Genomic DNA, 20,789 nt, shown 5'->3' with positions numbered 1-20,789 from the left:
TGCCCTACAGAAACTCTTGCATGGGTATACTGGAAACTTGCACAAAAAGGTTCATAATTGCAAAAACAAATAAAAAGGGGTAATCTAGATCTCTAGATAACAAGAAAATGAATACACACGTCATGATATAATCACTCTTTGGACTACATAAGGCAGTGAAATAAACAGACAATAACAAAGACAACTCTTATAATGCTGAATAAAGTCAAAGTCACAAAAAATACATATAGTATTATATCATTTTCATAACAAAAAATAAGCAAAGCTGAGCAAACAAAAGAATACATCCATTTGTGGTAAAAACATGTTTAAAAATTCAGGAAACTTTAGGAGGGTAATTACATCTAGGGAAGGCAAAGGAATGGAGTGAGAAGGCATATACAGACAGTTTGAGTGGTTTGTAATATTACATTTTTATCATAAGAAAAATTCAAAATTCCTGATGTCAGAATCTTCTAGTCTAGGAAAAGAAATTCACATTCAAATTCAGCAGATATTTATTAGCTAATATGAGCAAAAAACAGGCACATTGTCTCATTTAATCTTCTTAAGTGTCCTGTGTAGTAAGTACTTGGTAAAGAATAGGCAATCAAGTATGTGCTGAGTGAATAAATGCTCTAATAATTTTATAATACTAAAACAGACAGAGTTTGATTATACAGTATGTATTATAGTTCTACCCACAGGAGTTAAATGAAATAACATAACATTGAAGAGTTGTTAATATAGTCTTATCTTTTTTACATTCTATTACTTATTACCAAAACTATAATGAGAAAAATGTTCGAGTAAAATCACTTTTTTCTATCAAATAATTAAATTTTGGTCAACGGTATGAAATCTAACAAACTATAAGGCAGAATTAGCTAATATGTCATGTCTACAATACTAAAGTTTCCCCTTTGTCCTTAAAAGTGGAGTTAGCTATATGTGAGGCACATACAGGGTGGGGGAAAAAGCAGAGTTGTCCTAACACAGGAAAAAAAAATCACCAAGGCTGGGGTAAAAAAAACAATCTGTGCTTCTTTTACTCTATGCATTTTAATAACAACAACAGTTTTAAAAGTGTAAAGTCAAAACCTTTTTTTCATTGAATACACATTAAACAATCACACTTGAGAAATGGCTGCCTTACAAAATTATTTCCAATCTTCACAAAAAAGCTATTTCCCTTCACAGAGCTCCTTCATATGCATGCTTTTGTTTTTAAATTTTGATTCACTGTTGTATCTCTCTAGTACCTGGAATAATGGCTGACTCCTAATAGGCACATAATAAGTATTTGCCTTTGAATGAATTTATACATTTATTGAGTATTTACTATATAGTAGGCACTAGGGGATACCACATCAAATATATTATAGTCCCCATCCACTCAGAGCTAACTCAAGTGATTAATAAAAATAAATTATGCCCTTTTGCTTCCTGAACAATTCAGTCTAAAAGCTCTTAGGTTGGGCCAAGCAAAGGAGCCAGGAGTGGGAAGGGGTGGTTGAAAGTGAAGGAACACCCATACCGTGGCTGGGAGACACTAAAAGGATCTGCTTTTCAGAGAAATGGCTGAATTCAGAGCAGGGATAAGAAACTACAAAATCAGCTTGACATATCTTTTTATAGAAAAAGGTTAAAAGTATGCAAAGAAACTAGACCAAAGGGGCTCCCACTGGCCAAATGAGGAAAATCTAAGTTACGAAAATAAATAACGATAATAATAGGTTATCACTGAAAAAAGTATATACCTATGAGTCCATGATGATAAAATAAACATAAGAATAAACTTAAGTTTGAGGAAAAATGGAATATTTCCATCTTCTCAAAGTAGCTTCCAATAAAACACTTATTAATTACAAAGAGAAATTATATAGTAGAGAAGCCTGGAGGATGGTATTTGAATCAAGTGATGAGCATTAACATGAAAAGTAATGTCTCAGTGGAAATCAGGATCACGTAATATGGTTCAATGAGAAGAGCCCAGATATTTCTGCCAAAGATGCATAACCTGAATCTAGTTGCAAGGAAATATACATACCCAACTATGTATATTTTCTAAATAACTGGCCTGAAGTCTTTAAAATTTTCAAGTTCATGAAAGTCAAGGAAAGACAAGAAACTCTCTCCAGTTGAAGGGGGCTAAGACATGATACGACTCTAGACTAGATCCTTTTGCTATCAAAGTAAAGGTGATTACTAGAACAATCTGCAACAAAACTGGAATAGGATCTGAGAATAACAAATTAATAATGTATTATGCTAATTCCTGACTTGGATGGTTGTATTGTAGTTATGTAAGAGAATGCCCTTGTTTGCAGAAAATAAACTCTAAAGCATTCAGGGACAGTGGAGCATCAATACTGGCAGCCTGCTCTCAAATGGTCAGGAAAGAAAAGTTCTTTGTTCCATACTTGCAAATTTGTATTACAAGTGTGTGAGATTATTTCCAAAATTTTTTTAATCATAAAGTAAGTAAATAATAGTATTTTTGGAAGCCCCACATCTCGATCTATGGACAGTAGACTAAAGGACTCTGGGAAGGGCAATGAAATCACAGGATGTCTTCAAGGGGCCTTCAGTCTGTTTCAATTTTCTTGACTTGGCTCTCTCTCCAAGGACTCATAACATACTGTGCAGAACTAAATTCTACCATATTATTCTAAGAGGAATCTAAATACCATCCCGAATGGAACAAAGGCTTCCTTACACAAATTAGATTTGTCAGCTAAATCAAGGCTTTTCTAATAAGAGGAAAGGCAGTGGTCTTCTCTCAAAAATGCCAAATGAAGTGGTTGTTCTATCTATATCACACACAAAAGCAAAGCAAACAAAAAACAAGCATAGTCTGAAGTTCTCAGTTCATCTCCTCTCAACTAAAATATATTGTCTTGGTTGCAGAAAAAAGACAGTTAACTTGTAACATAAATTCAAGTGTATCTGGGAACAGCATTTCTACATCTTATTGGGGAAATCAGCTCAACTTAGCAGAATTTGTTGTAGAAACAAGACAATTTTACACATATGCACTTCAACCATCTAATGATTTACATAAAAGATCAGCTTTCTTAAAAAAAATTGTTTTTTACCATCCTTAATCTTTAGGGACTCACATCCTGCCTGGAGTGGGATGGGGAATGGAGGCCAATAAAAAAGCTCCTGGCACCCCACTAAAAGAAGCAGATGTCTGAGTACCACAGCTTTTTCTCCTGAAGCACACGAGGGCAGCTTGGACTGGTGGCTATCAATTTGTTTTGTTTTCCTTCTTTCTTTCTGTTTTACAGACAGGGTCTTGGTATGTTATCCAGGCTGGACCGGAATTCCTGGGCTCCAGCAATCCTCTTGCCTCAACCTCCTTAGTAGCTGGGACTATAGATGCTCACTACCACACCCGGTGTTTTTTATAAAACAAGAAACTGAGCTAGATTATTTCAGTCCTCTTAACAGTTAAGAATGCATTATCCCCTAAAACTTGACCAAGGGTTAAGCCTTGATAGAAAGCAAAAAAAAAAAAGAAAAGAAATCAGTGATCTTTCACTATATACCCAGAATCTGGTGTTGTGTGGCCCACAGTAGGTACTCAAATATTTCAAAATGAAAAGTATTTATATTTCCTCCAGACAAGGCAAGCAGTAAGCTAAAAGACAGCTCTTGGCAAGAAATTTTTATTTTTGTTTATTAAACACTCAGAGCTACGTAAGCAGAAGTGGGAGGAGTAAGGATGGTATCTGAAGGAAAAAGGAGTATGGGAAGACTTAGGAAGGTCCTCTCCCACTTGATTTTCAGAAGCAAAAGACATTAGCTTTGTACAGGGAACTTCAATCTATGAAGCAAGAAACAAAAGAATAAAAATCTTCTACCAGAGAAGTCTTCTAGGACTTGAAAAGCATCTTGGATTTCCTGAGTCTGTCTTTTCGGTCCTAGATTCAATTATCCTCAACCATTTTTAGATCTTTTTAGATAAATCCAAAAGATTGTGTATGTGTGGTGGGGTAGTGAAAGATGGCTATCAAGAGGCCAAAGTAGCTCCTCCAGAGAAAAGGTAGCAAGTCAGCCACAGTATACAGTATACCGATTCTATTAAAGTGTATTATCAGCCTACTTTCCTGCTCTGAGCAGAAAATCTTTTAATATCTAAGCACTCAAAGAATCACCATACACCACGACTTATTTGTATCTCTATTTTCAAAACCCTAGTAGATTACAGTTATTTGTTGACTTTCTTCTACGCTTTTCATATGCTGATTAATGTTACATTAACCATTTCTAAACACTACGTCTAAAGTCATGCATATCCTTGCTGTTCAACTGAATAAAAGAAAGACTCCAAAAATTATGATTGCTTCTTAACTTACAGAAAATGCAAGCTTAACCAATCCCTACAGATAGTTTGATGCTGGCTTTAGAAAGTTTGGGGGAAAGGGATTTCTAATTATCATATTCTCTGCATAAACTGTGTTTTCAGAAGCAAGAGAAATACAGGAAAATTTAGTCTACAAAGCAATAAACAAAAGGATGAAGTCTGCTGCTGCCAACCAGCGAGCTGCTTTGCTGGCAGCTTACCCAGGTTGTCTTCAGAAAAGGGATTCATGTAAGACTGCTCCATTGGTCCTAATGCAACTAAGAGAAGTGGCCCTGGGGATTTTTATATCTAATTCTTTGTCTTCTTTTAATTGCATTTCCAAAAAGAAAACTAACATCATTCTGTGTAACCCTAGAAAGAATATGAAAAACAGTGAACGAAAACCCCAACTCAGCTATCTTTTGCTTGACTGATTTCAGTATTTGATGCCTTAGTTTACTAATCTATAAAATGGCAACCTTGACCTATTATATCAAAGAATATCATCAGCTATAAAACTGTAGGATTTACCCATTTTATAGCCATGAAAATAAGACCTGATCCACATGCCCAGTATTTAAATGTAATAAAAATAATGAAAGTGGTTATGGGTTTTTCCTAAACAGCAGTCACTGTGCTAATCACTTCTCATGCATTATCTCAAGTCATCCTCATAACTACTGTATCTTAGTAGATGGCACAACACCTCATTTTACAAAGGAGCAAACAGACTGTTAGAGATCAGTGACATATCCAAAGACACACAGCTACTAAGCACCAATACCAGCATTTGGAAAAAAAAAAGGGGGGGGCTGTGTTATGAGTCTGCCTTTTTAACTGTTGTGTTGTATTCACTACACCAAAAAAAAAATCAGGATCAGTATACAGAAAATCGAGCAGTGAGAAAGCTACCACACATCTCAATTCCTATAAGTGTTACTATTATCTTTAAGGCCGATCAATCCAGAAGAGTTTAACCTAGGATCTGTGAGACATTCATATTCTATGTTGCTCTGCAGTACAGAGACACATCTCTGGTGTCAGGTTATTTTCATTTTAAAAAGGTAAATCAGAATAAAGGTTTAATTACAGCATTTTTTATTAAAAAATAAAAATAAACTAAAGCCAAAATTGAGTGTATGTATATAAGCCACAAAAATCTCTTCCAGAAAATAAAAAAAGGACAGATTTCAGATAAAATGATCCCAGGGGCTGGTGTGGATAAAGAAGTAAAGCTCAAGAAACCTGACTCTGGGAGAGGGTGTGATGGACGAAAGAAGCCAATCCCTTCTGTCAAGAGTAGGAAAAGAAATCTAAGAAGGAGAAATAGAGGGGACATAAGAGAAATGACTCAACTAGAACTAGTTCTAGCCCTGGTCCTCAGACCCATGGGAAGAGCCAAATCAGATAAAGTACATCTTACAACTGGAACATAGTAGAAGGTATTTTTATTAATGCTGATCTAGAATATTCCTGATTTAGGGTTCACTGATCTCTTTGCCAAAGTATTCAGAGTTCAAAATCATCAGAAAGGAAAATTCTACTTCACTTAATCTTTATTTAAAAAAAAAACAATAAATAACTATCTTTTGTGTGAAAATCCCTACAGCAAGGGCTACATTATTCACCTGGTCTTCTAATTTTTGTAGCCATACGCTTTCAAAGGATTAGCCTGGTCTCGTAGTCACTGGCACTTGAAACCCCTGGTTTAGCAAAACAGTCTTATCAAAATTCTGCTCCCTATGCTTCAACCAGACCTTTACAGGGGTTTATGAATGCTGGATAATAGCATCATAGGCTAAAAGCACAAAGCAGAATGGCAGAGTGAGAGATCAAGCTAAACCTTTGAAAGGACATGGCTATTCAAAATCGGAATACTCTGAAAACAAATTTTCAAGAAAGATTTATTTATTATTTCTCCAGATAACTCTGACTAGATTATATCAAACAAGATAGCTTACCTTATTATGAACCTATAAATAGTGCCACTGCAAATGGCTGTCCAGATGGTACCCTGCATAGGAAGTGTGGCCAACTGGATGAGGATGAGCTGAAATTCAGCTATGCTATGCCAGCCATGCCATGCCCCTTGGACTGGGCTTTGTAGGGTGGGGAGAAGGAGCAGCACTTCACTTATTTATTTAGAGACAGGGTCTTCCTCTGTCATCAAGGCTGGGGCCGTAGTGCAGTGGCAGAAATCATAACTCACTGGAGCCTCAAATTCCTGGGCTCAAGCAATCCTTCCACTTCAGCCTCCCGAGTAGCTAGGTCTATAGGTATGTGTCACTACGCCCAGCTAATTTTATTTGATTTTTTTTTTTTGTAGAGACAGGGCTCTCACTATGTGGCCCAGACTGGTCTCAAACTCCTGGCCTCCAGTGGTCCCCCGCCTCAGTCTTCCAAATTGCTGGAATTCTAAGCACGACATTTATTTTTAATTTGCCCAAAGACACAATGGCTACCATATGCATGGACTTCTGTCTACATTACCCATACAAATCCCTATCTTAAGTCACCACAAGTTCATGTAAAGGCTATTTGTAAAGCCAACAAAATTTTTGTTATATTTCATTTTACTCTAACGGTAGTTGATTGGGCCAGTTTGTTTCATGAATAGGGCATCTTTATTTCACTCAATATTTCCATTATTTATCCATTTCATATTACCTACAGGCCCACAATCTACACTGTCGGGAAAGGGAAGGTGAGAATGACATTTACAAAGACAAGCTGCAAAATCTACACCTACAATAATCTATATTAAATTACATATGTTAGACCAGGCACAGTGGCTCACATCTATAATCCTAGCACTTTCAGGGGCCAAGGGGGGGTAGATCACTTGAGGTCAGGAGTTCAAGACCAGTCTGGCCAACATGGTGAAATCCCACCCGACTCTCCTAAAAAAAAATACAAAAATTAGCTGAGTTTGGTGCTGTGTGCCTATAGTCCCAGCTACTCAGGAGGCTCAGGCAGGAGAATCCCTTGAACCCAAGAGGTGGAGGCTACAGTTAGCTGCAATGATGCCACTGTACTCCAGCTTGGGTGACACAGCAAGACTCCATCTCAAAAAAAAAATCTATAGATCTTTCCAAATAACTGATCTATTATGGACTAAACCACCACCAAAAAAAATAGAACATTATACTTCCGTATTGTCAAAACCATGAAGAGAAAATTTCAAACAAAAGCACAACAGTTCTTTTGTTCTTAATATTATAATTTCTGGGTCTTAAGCCAGTAAGTTTAATTTTGAGAAACAGAGTACAGGGGTGAGGGGAGAGAAACCAATGGAGCACATTGATGGTAAGTTCTTAATAACCAAAAATTTTACAACAATCCTCTGAAGTGTGAGGACATAGAATAAAGTCATATACATTTAAAATCTATGCAAGTTATGTTCAATATATTAAATGCAAAATATAGATATTCAGTGGGATCTTATCTACATAAAAATATAACGTGAAATACTGACAGAAGTTAGTCACTGAAAAGATTACAATGATTTGTTTTCTTTTTTGCTTTTCTAGACCACAGTTTCTAAAATTAGCACATATACATTTTAAAATCAGGGAAAATATTAGATTACTTCTTGAAACTAAAATATGTTCTTTCTGGTAGAACATTATTATTACGTCAGATCATTGTGATGGAAACCTTTTACTTTCACCATTCCGGGTAAGAGAAATGGTTTTTACCCAAAATATAATAAATCTGTAGAAAAAAAGAGGTCATGTCAATAAATAAACTATTTCCTGACTGCTTAACTATGTACCAGATTACATTTAATAATCTCAAATGGGATAAAGGAGACCTTATGCTTTTTTTAGATTTGTACAAACCTAAGCCCAAGGTAACATAGCAGCAGATCCAAGAATTGAATTTGTGCCTTCAGATATCAAATCAAACATTCTTTCTGTTACAGCATGGCTATATCCCTTGTGGTAATGAAGATTATTATATTAAATGACCTATCCTCTATCCTCATCCCCTGAAAATGAACCACACATGCCTACTTCAAGTCTCATTCAGTTGTTTCTTAAAGTGCTACCTTCAGATCTCGATTACTATCAGGTTTTCTCATAACTCATGAAACAAGAAAAAAGGCTGAAAACAAAATGTTAGTCACAGCCTCCGTTCTCCTCCTTTTTTTCCCCCAAAATTGTTTTCACTTTATATATTATAGCGTATGAATCCCAAAAAAACTGGGGGGGACAGTCAAAATAGGCAGCTGTGCTCACAGACAACTCCCTTACCAACCTAGAAGAGTGAACCTCGATGAAGTATTAGATACACTTTGTACGCATCCTTGAAACAAGTACATAAAGAACTAGTACCTGAGCAAAGACAAGAGAGAAAAACAGAATCAACAGTTTTCAACTGCAATATTTTTGTATTTAGACAGAGAAATAATTATTTCTTAATTGGAAATTTCTCCAACGTTCACATCCTTTCATTTATTTCCTTTTCTGTTCGTTTCTTATTTTCTTGGCTTTTTGTGCATTGGGGACAGGAAGTAGTGACAGGGTTAAGTGACAGCTTTAAGATATCACAGCATTCCCTTTCAAAACTAAATTAAGGTAACTATATTGACAGTTTCATACATAATCAGCTAAACTGCTACTCCTGGGAAGTCTGCAGAAAGAAATGGGGCACACCTTATAATCCCGACAACTAAACACTCGAAAAAAACACTTTTCTTAGTATACATTCTAGGAACATCTCCCTCTCTCCTCTCTTTTTCTTTCAGTCTTTGCTCAGTTTATGCAGTAATGCCGTTTGAGCAGAGTGGAAAGTTTGCCCCTATTTTTTTCCTCCTCACTTAAAAGGTAAACACGTAGTTGGGAAGGAAGGAACAAATGAAGACAAGAAAATTGTTTTATCGCACAGATTTTTCTGGTACATATTTTCAAAAGCCTGTAACTGCCCTGCAATCAACATGTGTGACTTTAAGAAGGCATTAAACCATAAAAACACTAAATGGGTTGAGTAACATAAATACCTTTGTACTATCATGACCATGCTTTCCCTAAAAGTTTATGAGATTGACGTTACATTTGAAATTAAGGCTCACAATTTTAACTTTCTACCTATCATTCATATGTAGGTTCCACTTTCATGACTTAATTTTCCAGAGTTTGGGCGGGGGAGATGGTGAGTGGCAGACAAGGGTATAGAAAGGAGGAGAAAATACCAAATATGACAGAAAATTAACTTCTAAGAAATAACCACATAAATAAAGCAGCCTGGTCTTACATTTATTTAAGTAAACCACCTTTAATCAGTGGCAGTACAAAAGCAGCAGCATTCTTTTATCTTTTGAAGCGACAATTACAGAATTATATACATCAGAAAATAATGTAAAAGGCACTTATTCCAAAACAAATATCCAAAAATCTAATGAAGCTGTCCAATGGCAGCCACTAAAACAATCTTCTCTATATTATTTTCTTTGAGTCATTTTTAAAATAAGCAGCCAGCTATCCATCTCTAGGCACTGTCTAGATGAGTTTGCCACAAAAGCCACTTATATTTTTAGAATCCAAAGTCTTGACAAATCAGTTCCTAAGAACATAATTTGTTACACATCGAAGAAAGCCTGAAAACACAGACTTTGGTTAAAGAGGCTTCCGTATCTTTTTGTAACCTTTCCAAATGTAAGTATGTGGGAAGAGTACCCATAAATTTAAGTTGAAACCAAAAACACTTAGAATATTTCCAATTTAAAATACATTAAAATGTGGTCTTTGAAAGGAAATGAAAATGGCTTTTTAAGCATATGAAAAGTTGCTCACCATCACTCATAAGAGAAATGTGAATTACAAATGAGATGCCATTTTTCATCCATCAGACTGGGGGAGAGGGCAGTTCAATAAATCATCCTGTGAAGAAATAGGCACTCACATACTATTTGGTGCAGGCATAGAGTAGCATAACTCTTTGGCAGGGAATGGTACGTGTCTACCAAAATTTAAATTTCACTTTGCCTTGGACCCACAATTCTACTCTAAGAAATTTATCCTACAGACATATCCATGTGCACAAAGAACTACGTATCACTTTATTTACTACAGTATTACTGATGTCCTAGAGGAAAACTTACTGTACGTCATGCTGTACTGTGTGTATATTTACCTACTCAAAAAAATTAAAATGTGAGGAGAGGAGAATGTGATCCATACAGTTGAGAAATTAGAAGTATTCTGAACTCCCCTACAAAGGAAACACTAAACCATCCTACACAAGATTCATTCCAAATCCTTGTAATAAAATGCTGTGTTCAGACGGCTTGACACAGCTGCATTAGTGAAAGCTCCTTATCCTAAGATCCTTTTGGCCTTTTAATAAGCAAAACCCCTCATTGGAGGTCCACTGTGGATCTGAACTTCACTTCACAATAAGCAGCATTTCAGACAGATTCCAATTTATTCCTTGCAAAACAGATCATATATAAATGTAACTGTCACTCCCAGAAACAGGACTGCATTATGCTGCAGATTTAATACAGACTGAAAGCATGTTCCCCATGTCTTCTCCAGTAAATCTTGCCAAATGGGCGTCTGAAATGTCCTACTGAAACAGGTGGTGTCTGAACAGAATTGGATTTCTGCCTATAGAAACCCTAGTTTTAACAACTGCTGTGGTTAGTTTTAATTTTCAGTCCTCAAAATTAACTGCTTGCCAGTGTTTCAGAAATAGGACTGAACAACATGTTTAGACTTTGCCCTGTTTAATTGAAGGAAGGAAGGAAGGAAGGAAGGAAGGAAGGAAGGAAGGAAGGAAGGAAGGAAAGGAGGGAGGGAGGGAGGAAGGAAGGGAGGGAGGAAGGGAGGGAGGGAGGGAGGGAGGGAGGGAGGGAAATAAAGAGGGAGGAAAGGAAGAAAGGAGGGAAGAACAAACAAACACCTAACACCCTACCACCATCCGGTAAAAAACAACAGAACCAAAGCAGGCCATTTCATTTCCAGGCCAAAAAACAAGAAACTGTAAAATAAACTTGATTTTCCAAAGATGCTTGCCTCTTTTGTGCTTTCTTCATAGATGCACAAGGATCCAACTACCTTGCTAGACATACATGTGAACTCTTCTAAGGAAATACATAGCCTTGAGAAGCCTTGAATCTGCTAAAAATTCAGAATTAAGAACAATGGTAAGAATCCATTTTTCTAATGAAAACTTACATCTTATAAAATAATATTACAAACCCTTTACACAAGCAAAATACAGGCACTTTATACAAGCAAAATACAAACAGAGTGCCAACACCTTGAAGAAAGAAACCACCGGCTAATCTTTAAACACAACGTAGATCTGCCGAGGCACTGGTCACACTAAAACTGGTGCTAAACATGTTTTCCTGTGAATAAATGTTGAGTAGCTGGCATTAAATAGCAAATCTTTTTCACTGTACCTTTAAGTGCCTGACATAAAGATGGTTAAGCATCTGTTGATATTCTAAACCAGTAATCGAGTAGAAAAGAACTAAGATATGGGGTACCTACTATGTGCCATATACCCTGTTACACATTCCCTATGAGGAAAACACTGCCATGTCTGTTTCACAGCTAATAAACTGAGATTCAAAAAGATACAATGGTTTTTCCAGGGTAACCCAGCTTGAAGACGATAAAAGTTTTTATCCAAACCAACCTGACTTTAAAACTTTTCCAACTGTATCATACTTCTTTCCAACCAGAAATTCAGAAAGCCAAGTTTGTAGAATAATGAATTTTAGTTCTCTGATATACAATATTGAATATACAGTTTATGTTTACTTTGCCAACACCCAAAGAAAAGCTCATTTTCTTTCACCTACCTCATAGTGATAGATGTCAAACTATTCTGCAATGTTTTCAGTATGACTGAATTCAAGCTACTAAAAAAGTAATAAATGGAGAGAAAATTATCTGTCATGATCACAAGTCTTTTAATCTTAATATCATAATGAGCACAACTGGAGAATCACTAATCCAAAAGGATCAATCATTTCATCTTCTAAAAATGGGAAAGGCATAGAAATATCTCAGCAAATAGAGAGGTGCTTCTCCACAGAATACATTTGGTCCTTTTGCTTAAAATTAAAAGAAAGATTATGTTTGTTCTAGCCCTCAAAAGTTTACTGTTCACTGCTGTCTTTCCCCTACCAAAGAATAAAGATCTCAAAGGAAATATCCTACCTTAACATAATAATAAATATAATAAAATTTATGTATAATAAATATGAATAACAATTTTAAAAATAAGTTCTCAAGTTGTTCTTTCCCATTTCATAACCCCTCCCCTCTTTTTCTTACTTAAGGTCTGACAAGAGGCTGGACACAGTGACTCACACCTGTAGTCACAGCGCTTTGGGAGGCAGAGGGGAGCTGATCACTTCAGCTCAGGAGGTTAAGACCAGGCATGGCAAAACCCTGTCTCTACAAAAAATACAAAAATTAGTCAAGTGTGGTGGTTCATGCCTGTAGTCCCAGCTACTCAGGAGGCTGAGGTGTGAAGACCGCTTGAGCCCAGGAGGTTGAGGCTGCAGTGAGCCATGACTGTACCACACTGCACTCCAGCCTGAGTGACAGAGTAAGACCCTATCTCAAAAAAAAATAAAAATAAAAATAAAAACCTACCAGCCTGGACAACATAGTAAGATCCTGTCTCTACATCTTTGCTTTTTAATTAGAAAGTGTGGTGGCATGCACCTGTAGTCACAGCTATTTGGGAAGCTGAGGTGGGATGTTCATTTCAGCCCAGAAGGATAAGGCTACAGTGTACACAAATCAAGCCACTGCACTCCAGCCTGGACAACAGCGTGAGAGTCTATCTCAATTTTTTTAAAAAATCAGACAGGCTAGGTCTTAAACCAAATCCCCAGTATCCCCAGCAAGATCCCATGAGCTCTCTAATTCAGAGGAAGCTACTTTCAGGGTCCTATAAAATAAATCACTCTGTATTCAATACTCTCAGAAAATAATGTTTTAATCTGAATGTGCCCTACCCACAGTATTTTTGCATTTATAACAACAATACACTTAGTATTAGGGAGCTAAGTAACAGAAGAACACAGGGTACATTTCTTCAAGGGGGACAAACACCAAAATATGAGACTATTTAGGAAATAATATGACATTAAAATTAAAAACAAAATCCAATGAAAAGAATAGGATGCTACTGACCCCTTCCCCTACAAAAGTTGTTACAGGCTTATAGATTATGTAGTAGAAATAAATTTGCAGTTTTTCAGGATTCTCTGACAAAAAGTTCTTTGGAATTATTTTCTTCTAAGAGCTGAAAAACATTTTTTTCCAAGATGCTGCCAGCTCTATAAACAACCTTTCTGATCTCTTGAAAAGTGACACCCAGCTTTCAATAGCTCTATGCACTTTTAGTTTAAAAGAAAAAAGTAAAAGAGAAGAAACCATAGCCAAACACTAAGTGTACTCCACTCGTGCCTTAAGTTATACATAATGATTAGAAGGATGGTTCAATTTCTTTTCCTTTTAAGGTAGAATATATACATCTATGCCACACATATAATCTTTACGAATAAGGAGGAAAGTGTCCCCTTTCCTATCACAAAATCCAGGCCAAAAAAAAAGTTTATCTGAAGACACAATTGTGAACAATCAGTTTTTTCTCATGAAATCGAAATGGCTCATAAGTTAGTAACACCATGACAGGCTTTGTTAATACTAAGGCAAGACAAATGGTTAAAGCCTGTATAAACAATACAAGGCACTGAAAAATCTAGGTAAGCCAAAAAGTCTATTGATATTTTTTTACATTTCTATAGAAGCCTACTTTAATCTTCCCATATGAAATGGAGAGAATCTGTGGAATTACTATGATTGTTAAAGAATTTTTTTACTACAAAATTCACTGTGATTAGTCCCTTAAATAACTTGTAATATTTCAAATAGCATATTCCTGGAATAGTTCACATTTCAACTTACTATTTTTGAGTTGTCAAGACACAATCTAATTCTAACAGGAAAATATCTGCTGGCTTGAAACAGCACTTAAACACAAAGAAGGAAAGTTAGAAGTCAAGAATACTCATTCTGAGATAAAGGCTGAGTAGAGCACAAGATGAGAAATCAACTAGAGACCTTATCGGGATGCAGTGCTGCACTTTGCTACATTATCACTGGCTGTAACCTCCTTTCCAGCTCACAGGCAACCCTCGACTTCTCTGGGACTAAGTGATTATTTTAGAAAGTTCTTGTGTAATACTTACTTTTTTCCTACGACCCTTATCAGAAGCATGTATACTTAAGTTCCATAAATTGCATACTCCAATTACCCACCCCACTACCCAACCCAAGAGAAATAATCAGAAGTGTAAAATGCAAAATTCATAAGAAAAAAAATAATGAGGATGATTAGTATTTAAAATGGACCGGTTGATTAAGGGCATACCCATAGGTAAATAGCATCAACACTATGTTCCTGATGACTATAAAAAGAGTAAAATAAGTTATTTTTTCAAACAACTTCCTTAATAAATATATAGTTAAGTTCCTAACTTTAAAATAAGTTGTGTTACAAAAGCCCATTTCTTCATGAAGCTGTATTTCCCCCATAGAATACTCTAAGTGGCATTCCATTTCCAAAACTGGCCCACCAATACCCACCTAACCCATAATCTACTGACATACATACAACAAGGAATAAAACATGGTAAAAGTACTTGCAATGCTTCAAATGCATATTCATAGTTCAGGTAAAAGGAGAGCAGCCTAGCAAAACAAAACTCACAAAACGGGGTTCACATCACCCAGAATATTCACACAAGTATATATACGGGCAACTTTCTCATAAGAGGAATCACAGCTTTTCTTAGGTTCTCAAAGTGGTTGTTCATGTACCCAACAAAAAGAACTGTGCCCCCTAAAAATGTAACCTCCTTCCTAAAAAGCCCTCAGGTAGAGTTTACCAGTAACATAAAGCATCTTGACAGGTATGGTCTACAAATGCATACAGAAAATAACTTCATAAATAGAAAACTGTGCAAAAACCTTACAGAGAAACTAAGTGAAGAATCTCCTGGAGAAAAGAACACATTCCAAAACAGACAGGGTGTGAAGTGCCCACATAATATGATACATAAGTTCATGTGAAGTAGGCGCTGATGATCCTAGTGACATTCATTGTCAAATAGATTTCGACTAATCAATAATGTTTATACAGCTGACTCAGCTACAGAGGCAAACATTCCCAATGTTTATGTTTGCAAGAAGTCCACTTAAAATTCTTTTCCATACTAGTCAAATCACAAAAGCAAAAATTTACCGCACCTTTGCTACCATTATTTTAAAAAGGAAAATCCATCTTTTATCTACATGAAATCCAAACAAACAAAAACATGTATTTAAATGACCCAAACATGTAATATGAGTGAAGATACTTTTTCTATTAATTGTAATCAAGAAAACTTGGATTTCTTTTTATATAATTTTAATGTGACTTGCAACTTAACCCAAAAGTTTCTATAACTGATATAATGCAGTTCAGACATTATTATTTTCTTAAATGAGGACAGGTTATTGCTTGTTTGTTTTTGGGTTTTGTCAAAAGTAAATCTGAGCTGCATATATCTTAAGGCTGTTTTAATGAACAGTGTAATTTCAAACTTACACCTATCTAAAATATTCTTGTTTGCCTACCTCTTCATCTCAACCCATGAATCCACAGCTAGCTCATTAAGGTACTTCATCTCTTTTTCCTTTCCCAAAACCTTATTATACTTTTTAACACATTAGGAACTAGGTTTTTTTTGTTTTTGTTTTTGTTTTTTTTTTTAACAGGAACACTTTTCACAAGAGAGTGCCACTTACCCCTCCTGCCTTCAGCAACTTTCTCCTAAAGTCCTCTGTGGGGTTGTTGAAAGTTAGCTTTTCACAGCGGAGGTGATTCACTGGTGGATGGCCTTCAAGATGCAGGAATAAGTCATAATCAAAGCGGACTTTCCTAGGTTCTTCCTGGAGGTTAACAAAAATTATGAAAGAAAAAAAAGAGTGAGGCATAAGTGAAATTTTAAAAGCAAAAATTTATTCCTCATAAGAAATAGAAAAGACCTAAGACATCTAAAAGCTAAACTGTCAAAGTAGTACTGGGATAAAAAAAGTATGGAATCATCTATGAGACAACATGGAAATATCCAATAAATCAGCTTCTTGTGTTAGGGGAAACAAAATAAGAAAAAATTCTCATCTTCTCCATGATCTTTCAGGTGATGGGATACCAACAACATAGCCACCCAACTAGAAACCAAGCACATTCTTTTCTCTTCCCTACCCCACTACACTCACCATCGAAGGCTGCCGTTTTCTCCATAAATATTTCTTCAACAAGCCCTCTAACTCCTACTACCAGGCTCTTACTCACGGCCCAAACTACTATCAACTCTCGACTTTGGGACATATTCTCTTCAATTCCTCCTCCAATCAGGCCAGAAGATTATCTATATGAAACAAAAATCTAGCTATTTTCACTTCCTAGTTAAAATTACAACAGCTTCCAATGGCCATTAGGCTAAAACCCCTAAACTCACTTGAATGCCACATCAGGGCCTTCATAATCTATCTTTTGGCTTCATATCCCACCACTCCCCTCTGTCTATCTGATGGTCTAGCACCATTCCACTGCCGGTTGCTTCCCAGTACCTACCATGTTCTAGGTTAACTCTGGTTTCATTCTTGCTTTGCATTACTACCTTCACTGCCTACCTCCATTTCACCTACTGCTTTACCTTCATAACTTCTCACACCTCCCAACTCAAGATTTCACTTTCAGGAAAACTTCCCTGAAATCCCTCCCCACTGCTCCTCCTCTATTCTGTGTGCATCTTTCTCCTACCCTTGCCACATCTTAGAATAATTGCCTTCTTATCACCATTTACCTTGCTGCATCAGAAGATTGTTGGAAGAAGGAACGTTTGAATCAACACTGTACTCTCAAAAACTAATTTATGCCTATACACAGTAGAAATGCAATAAGTATTTGTGAGATTAATAAGAATGGCATTTTTTGCTGAATAACTAACTAGGACAAAATAGCATCCTATGCAAAAGAACACAATAATTAGAATTTCATGATACACAGGTTCAACTCTCAAAAGCCATTACTTAAGTTGACTAAACATTTACCCCTCTCTACATATTGATCTTTAGCCATGCAAGGTGAAAATACAGACTCAAGATAATGATGACAACTAATATATACTTTAATATTCATCTCATTTAATTTTCACCACTCTCTTTGGAAGAGATGTGAGCCCTGTTTTGTTGTTATATTACTAATACATGATGAAACAGAATGATTTGAATCCATTTCTTTTGAATCAAAGGTCTTAGCACCTGAAATTATCAGAATACAGAAATTAACTACTCAAAATTCATGGTTTCCACCTCCTCATCCAAACTTCCCAAATCACAAACTCTACTCATTTCCTCACTACCCCTTCACTTCCACTACAATCTGACGTGAAACTTGCTTTTTCTCTCTCTTACCAGGATGCCATTCTCTCCTGGTTTTCCTCATAGGAAAAGCTGTTCCTTCTCAATCTTCTTCATGGACTTTTTTCTCTTTCTTCATTGACCTAAATGTCCTTTACCTTTCTGCAAAGTTTCCCAAGGAGATGACACCCATTCACAAGGAGTCCGTTCCACCTATGTGACAGTGACTCCCCTAAGCGTTATCTCCAGCCCAGCTCTCATTGACTGCCACATACACGTGTTCCACAGGTTGACTTATAGCAGCATCTAATTCACGCATTATGCTAAACTAAAGTTACCTTCACATGTCTTTTCTCCTATCCTCTATTATCTTGGAAAGAGCAATTCTAACTGCTTGCCAAGGTTAAAATACACAAAAGCCACTCCCAAGTGTTCCTTCTTCCTCATTCACTACAGTCAAATTTTCTCCAAGTTCTATTTAATATTCCTCCTTATGAACTCTCAAATCTACCACATTTTCTCTAAGGCATAAACATTGTCCTAGCTTAGACTGTCACCATTCCTCATTTGATCTCCTCCCTGATTTTGATCTTACCTCATTCTGATTCCCACAATGACCAAAAAATTATCTAACACAAAAATCAGATTACAGCTTTCCACCGATATAAAAGCCTTTAATTGTTCATCATTTTCTGCAATAAAATCCTACTTCCTTGGAATAACCATTGCAGTCTCCTACTACCTTTCCTGTATTTCTTTCGATTTCTTACTATACTCTGTTTTCCCACAATTTTGAAGCATCTGCAGTTCCCTAATACTTCATATTAACTCACTGGTTTGGCTTTTCACAAACAGTGCTCCCCACATCTAAAACGTCCTCCTTTCCAGCATAGCTCCCTCTTTATTGCCTAGTTAATGCAAACTCATTATTCAAAACTCAGCTAAAGCATTAATTCCACTGGAAAGTCTTTCTGACCTTCCCAATATAATCTAAATTAGACATTCCCTCATAGCATTCCTCTACTAACACAATTATCACATTGAATTATGACCATTTTTTATTTATCTGTCTTCTAAGTTATAAAATAGAAGATGCAACTTTAAAATTAATTTTAAAAGGAGAACAGTTTTCTGCCATGTAACTGGGAGCATGAACTGGTAAAGCCTTATTGGTAGATATCTTGGCAATATCTATCAACATACTAAATACATATGATGCTGGTAAAGGCTTATTGGTAGGTATCTTGGCAATATTTATCAACATACTAAATACATATGATGCTTGACCCAGTGATTCTATTTCTAAGAATCTTTTCCATAGAAATATTCAAATATAGGTACAAAAACATACTATAAAATGTTCATAGTAGCATTGTTTATAATAGCAAGAAAATAAGAATGATCTTCATCATTACCACATAATACCATTCAGGTGTTTAAAAATACTGACTTTGAAAGGCATATTGCTAACTGAATTAAAGGCATGTCACAGAAAAATATTAAGTTATGCTCCTGACAGTCTCTATGCTGACACACATTTTATCTATGCAAATACGCGGAGGGAAATCTGGGAATGCTATACCCAATAATTAGCAATCATTAAATGGAGTCAAGGAATAAAACTCCTAAGTTCTATTCTGTATACTTTTCCTAGGAGAACATATATTCCTACATACTTTCTTAAAGAGAAAAACATATTGAAAATACACTAATTACCAGCATAAAAAGAATGATGTGGTAACAACATCACTCTAGGATCTACAACAGTCTAAAACAGAACAAAAACATCACTTTTCAATAAAACCAAGGGTAAGCATCACAGAAAATGACTCTCTGAATACTGAGTATGACTTTTTAAAATATTTTTTAAGTAAGAAAAAAGTACTCATAAACTTGTGTTCTGGCCAACTAAATATCTTCTCTTAGAAGGCAGACATTGACATTATGTCAGTCTATCCTCCTCAGAAAACATTCTTCTTCAAAGTTCAAATGAGAAAGTATGTGCTTGCTCTCTATATATAAATAATACATTTCCTAGAGGTGGAAATCTGTTTTTGGCAATATCGAGTTACCCTCTCTCACTCTGCAGAAGCTTCAGTCCTTGACATTTACTCTCTCTTTTCTGAGAACAGATTGAAAGAGAGAAGTATGGGATCCTCTCAAACCTAAATCGATTATGTTTCGGTGTGCCTGTTGGTTTACAGTTTTTGAAACACACGATTCTCACAAATAGGCTTATTTTGTTGAGCAAAAATACAAAATAAGACAGAATAAACATACACAAACTTAAGAGAAGTACTGACACACTACCACCCCTCTTGACTTTGACAGCTCAAATAAATGAGCAGAACTGAAGATAAGCTCATGAGAGAACCAGGAAAAACACAAGGATGGGGATGTGACCAAGGACAGGATATCTTTAACATGAAGAATTAGGATTCTTCCATCATTACCTGGAATTCTTTTTGCTGCTTTCCCTCATTCCTATGAAAACTCTGAACAACACTTTTTCATAAACCATTTGATATGGTTTGGCTTAAAGAGATCAGTGATTACCATTTTGGAAAAGATAAATATGTTTGTAAAATAGAAAGAAGAATTATAGTTTTTTAGTAAAATAGAAAAAGAAGAATTATAGTTTTTCATCTCTTTAAAGAAACATTTAATGAATTTCACATAATCTGACTTCATATAATTAAAATTATCTTCTTCAAAGCCACTTCCTTGATAATTAAGGGTAATGACAGCCAAAATTCCTAGAAGACAAATTTAACTCTTATTTTAAAATCATCTAGTGATAGAAGTGCTTATGAGTCAAAATTATTTTAAACATCATTTGGTTAATGGTGGATCTTCTACTGAAAGATTAATGGGTAAAGATTACATACCTTGTTTTTAAAATAAACCTCAATTGGCAAAATGAAACCAGCATACCCAGATTCTTCTACTTTGTAAGGTGGATCTTTGCACACTGCAACATTAAAAAAGAAAATAGGTAAGATGAGAATAAAGAT

General features: G+C 35.8%; 1 protein-coding gene across 3 annotated transcripts in view; it reads right to left on the bottom strand.

Annotated features, from left to right (window-relative positions):
• Nucleotides 1–20,789, bottom strand: part of MLLT3 (MLLT3 super elongation complex subunit) — a 270,743-nt gene that overhangs the window by 88,655 nt on the left and 161,299 nt on the right. For all 3 annotated transcript variants that reach the window (XM_017500642.2, XM_017500644.2, XM_037728522.1), the window contains exons 3-4: nucleotides 20,664–20,746; nucleotides 16,156–16,299 (exon numbers count right to left, since the gene is read on the bottom strand). In XM_017500642.2, the coding sequence (XP_017356131.1) occupies nucleotides 16,156–16,299; nucleotides 20,664–20,746 (227 nt within the window). The remainder of the gene's footprint in view (nucleotides 1–16,155; nucleotides 16,300–20,663; nucleotides 20,747–20,789) is intronic.

Source organism: Cebus imitator, unplaced genomic scaffold (genome assembly GCF_001604975.1).
Source record: "Cebus imitator isolate Cc_AM_T3 unplaced genomic scaffold, Cebus_imitator-1.0 Scaffold267, whole genome shotgun sequence".
NCBI classification, from domain to species: Eukaryota; Metazoa; Chordata; class Mammalia; order Primates; family Cebidae; genus Cebus; species Cebus imitator.
This window is presented reverse-complemented; position numbering and strand designations above follow the sequence as displayed.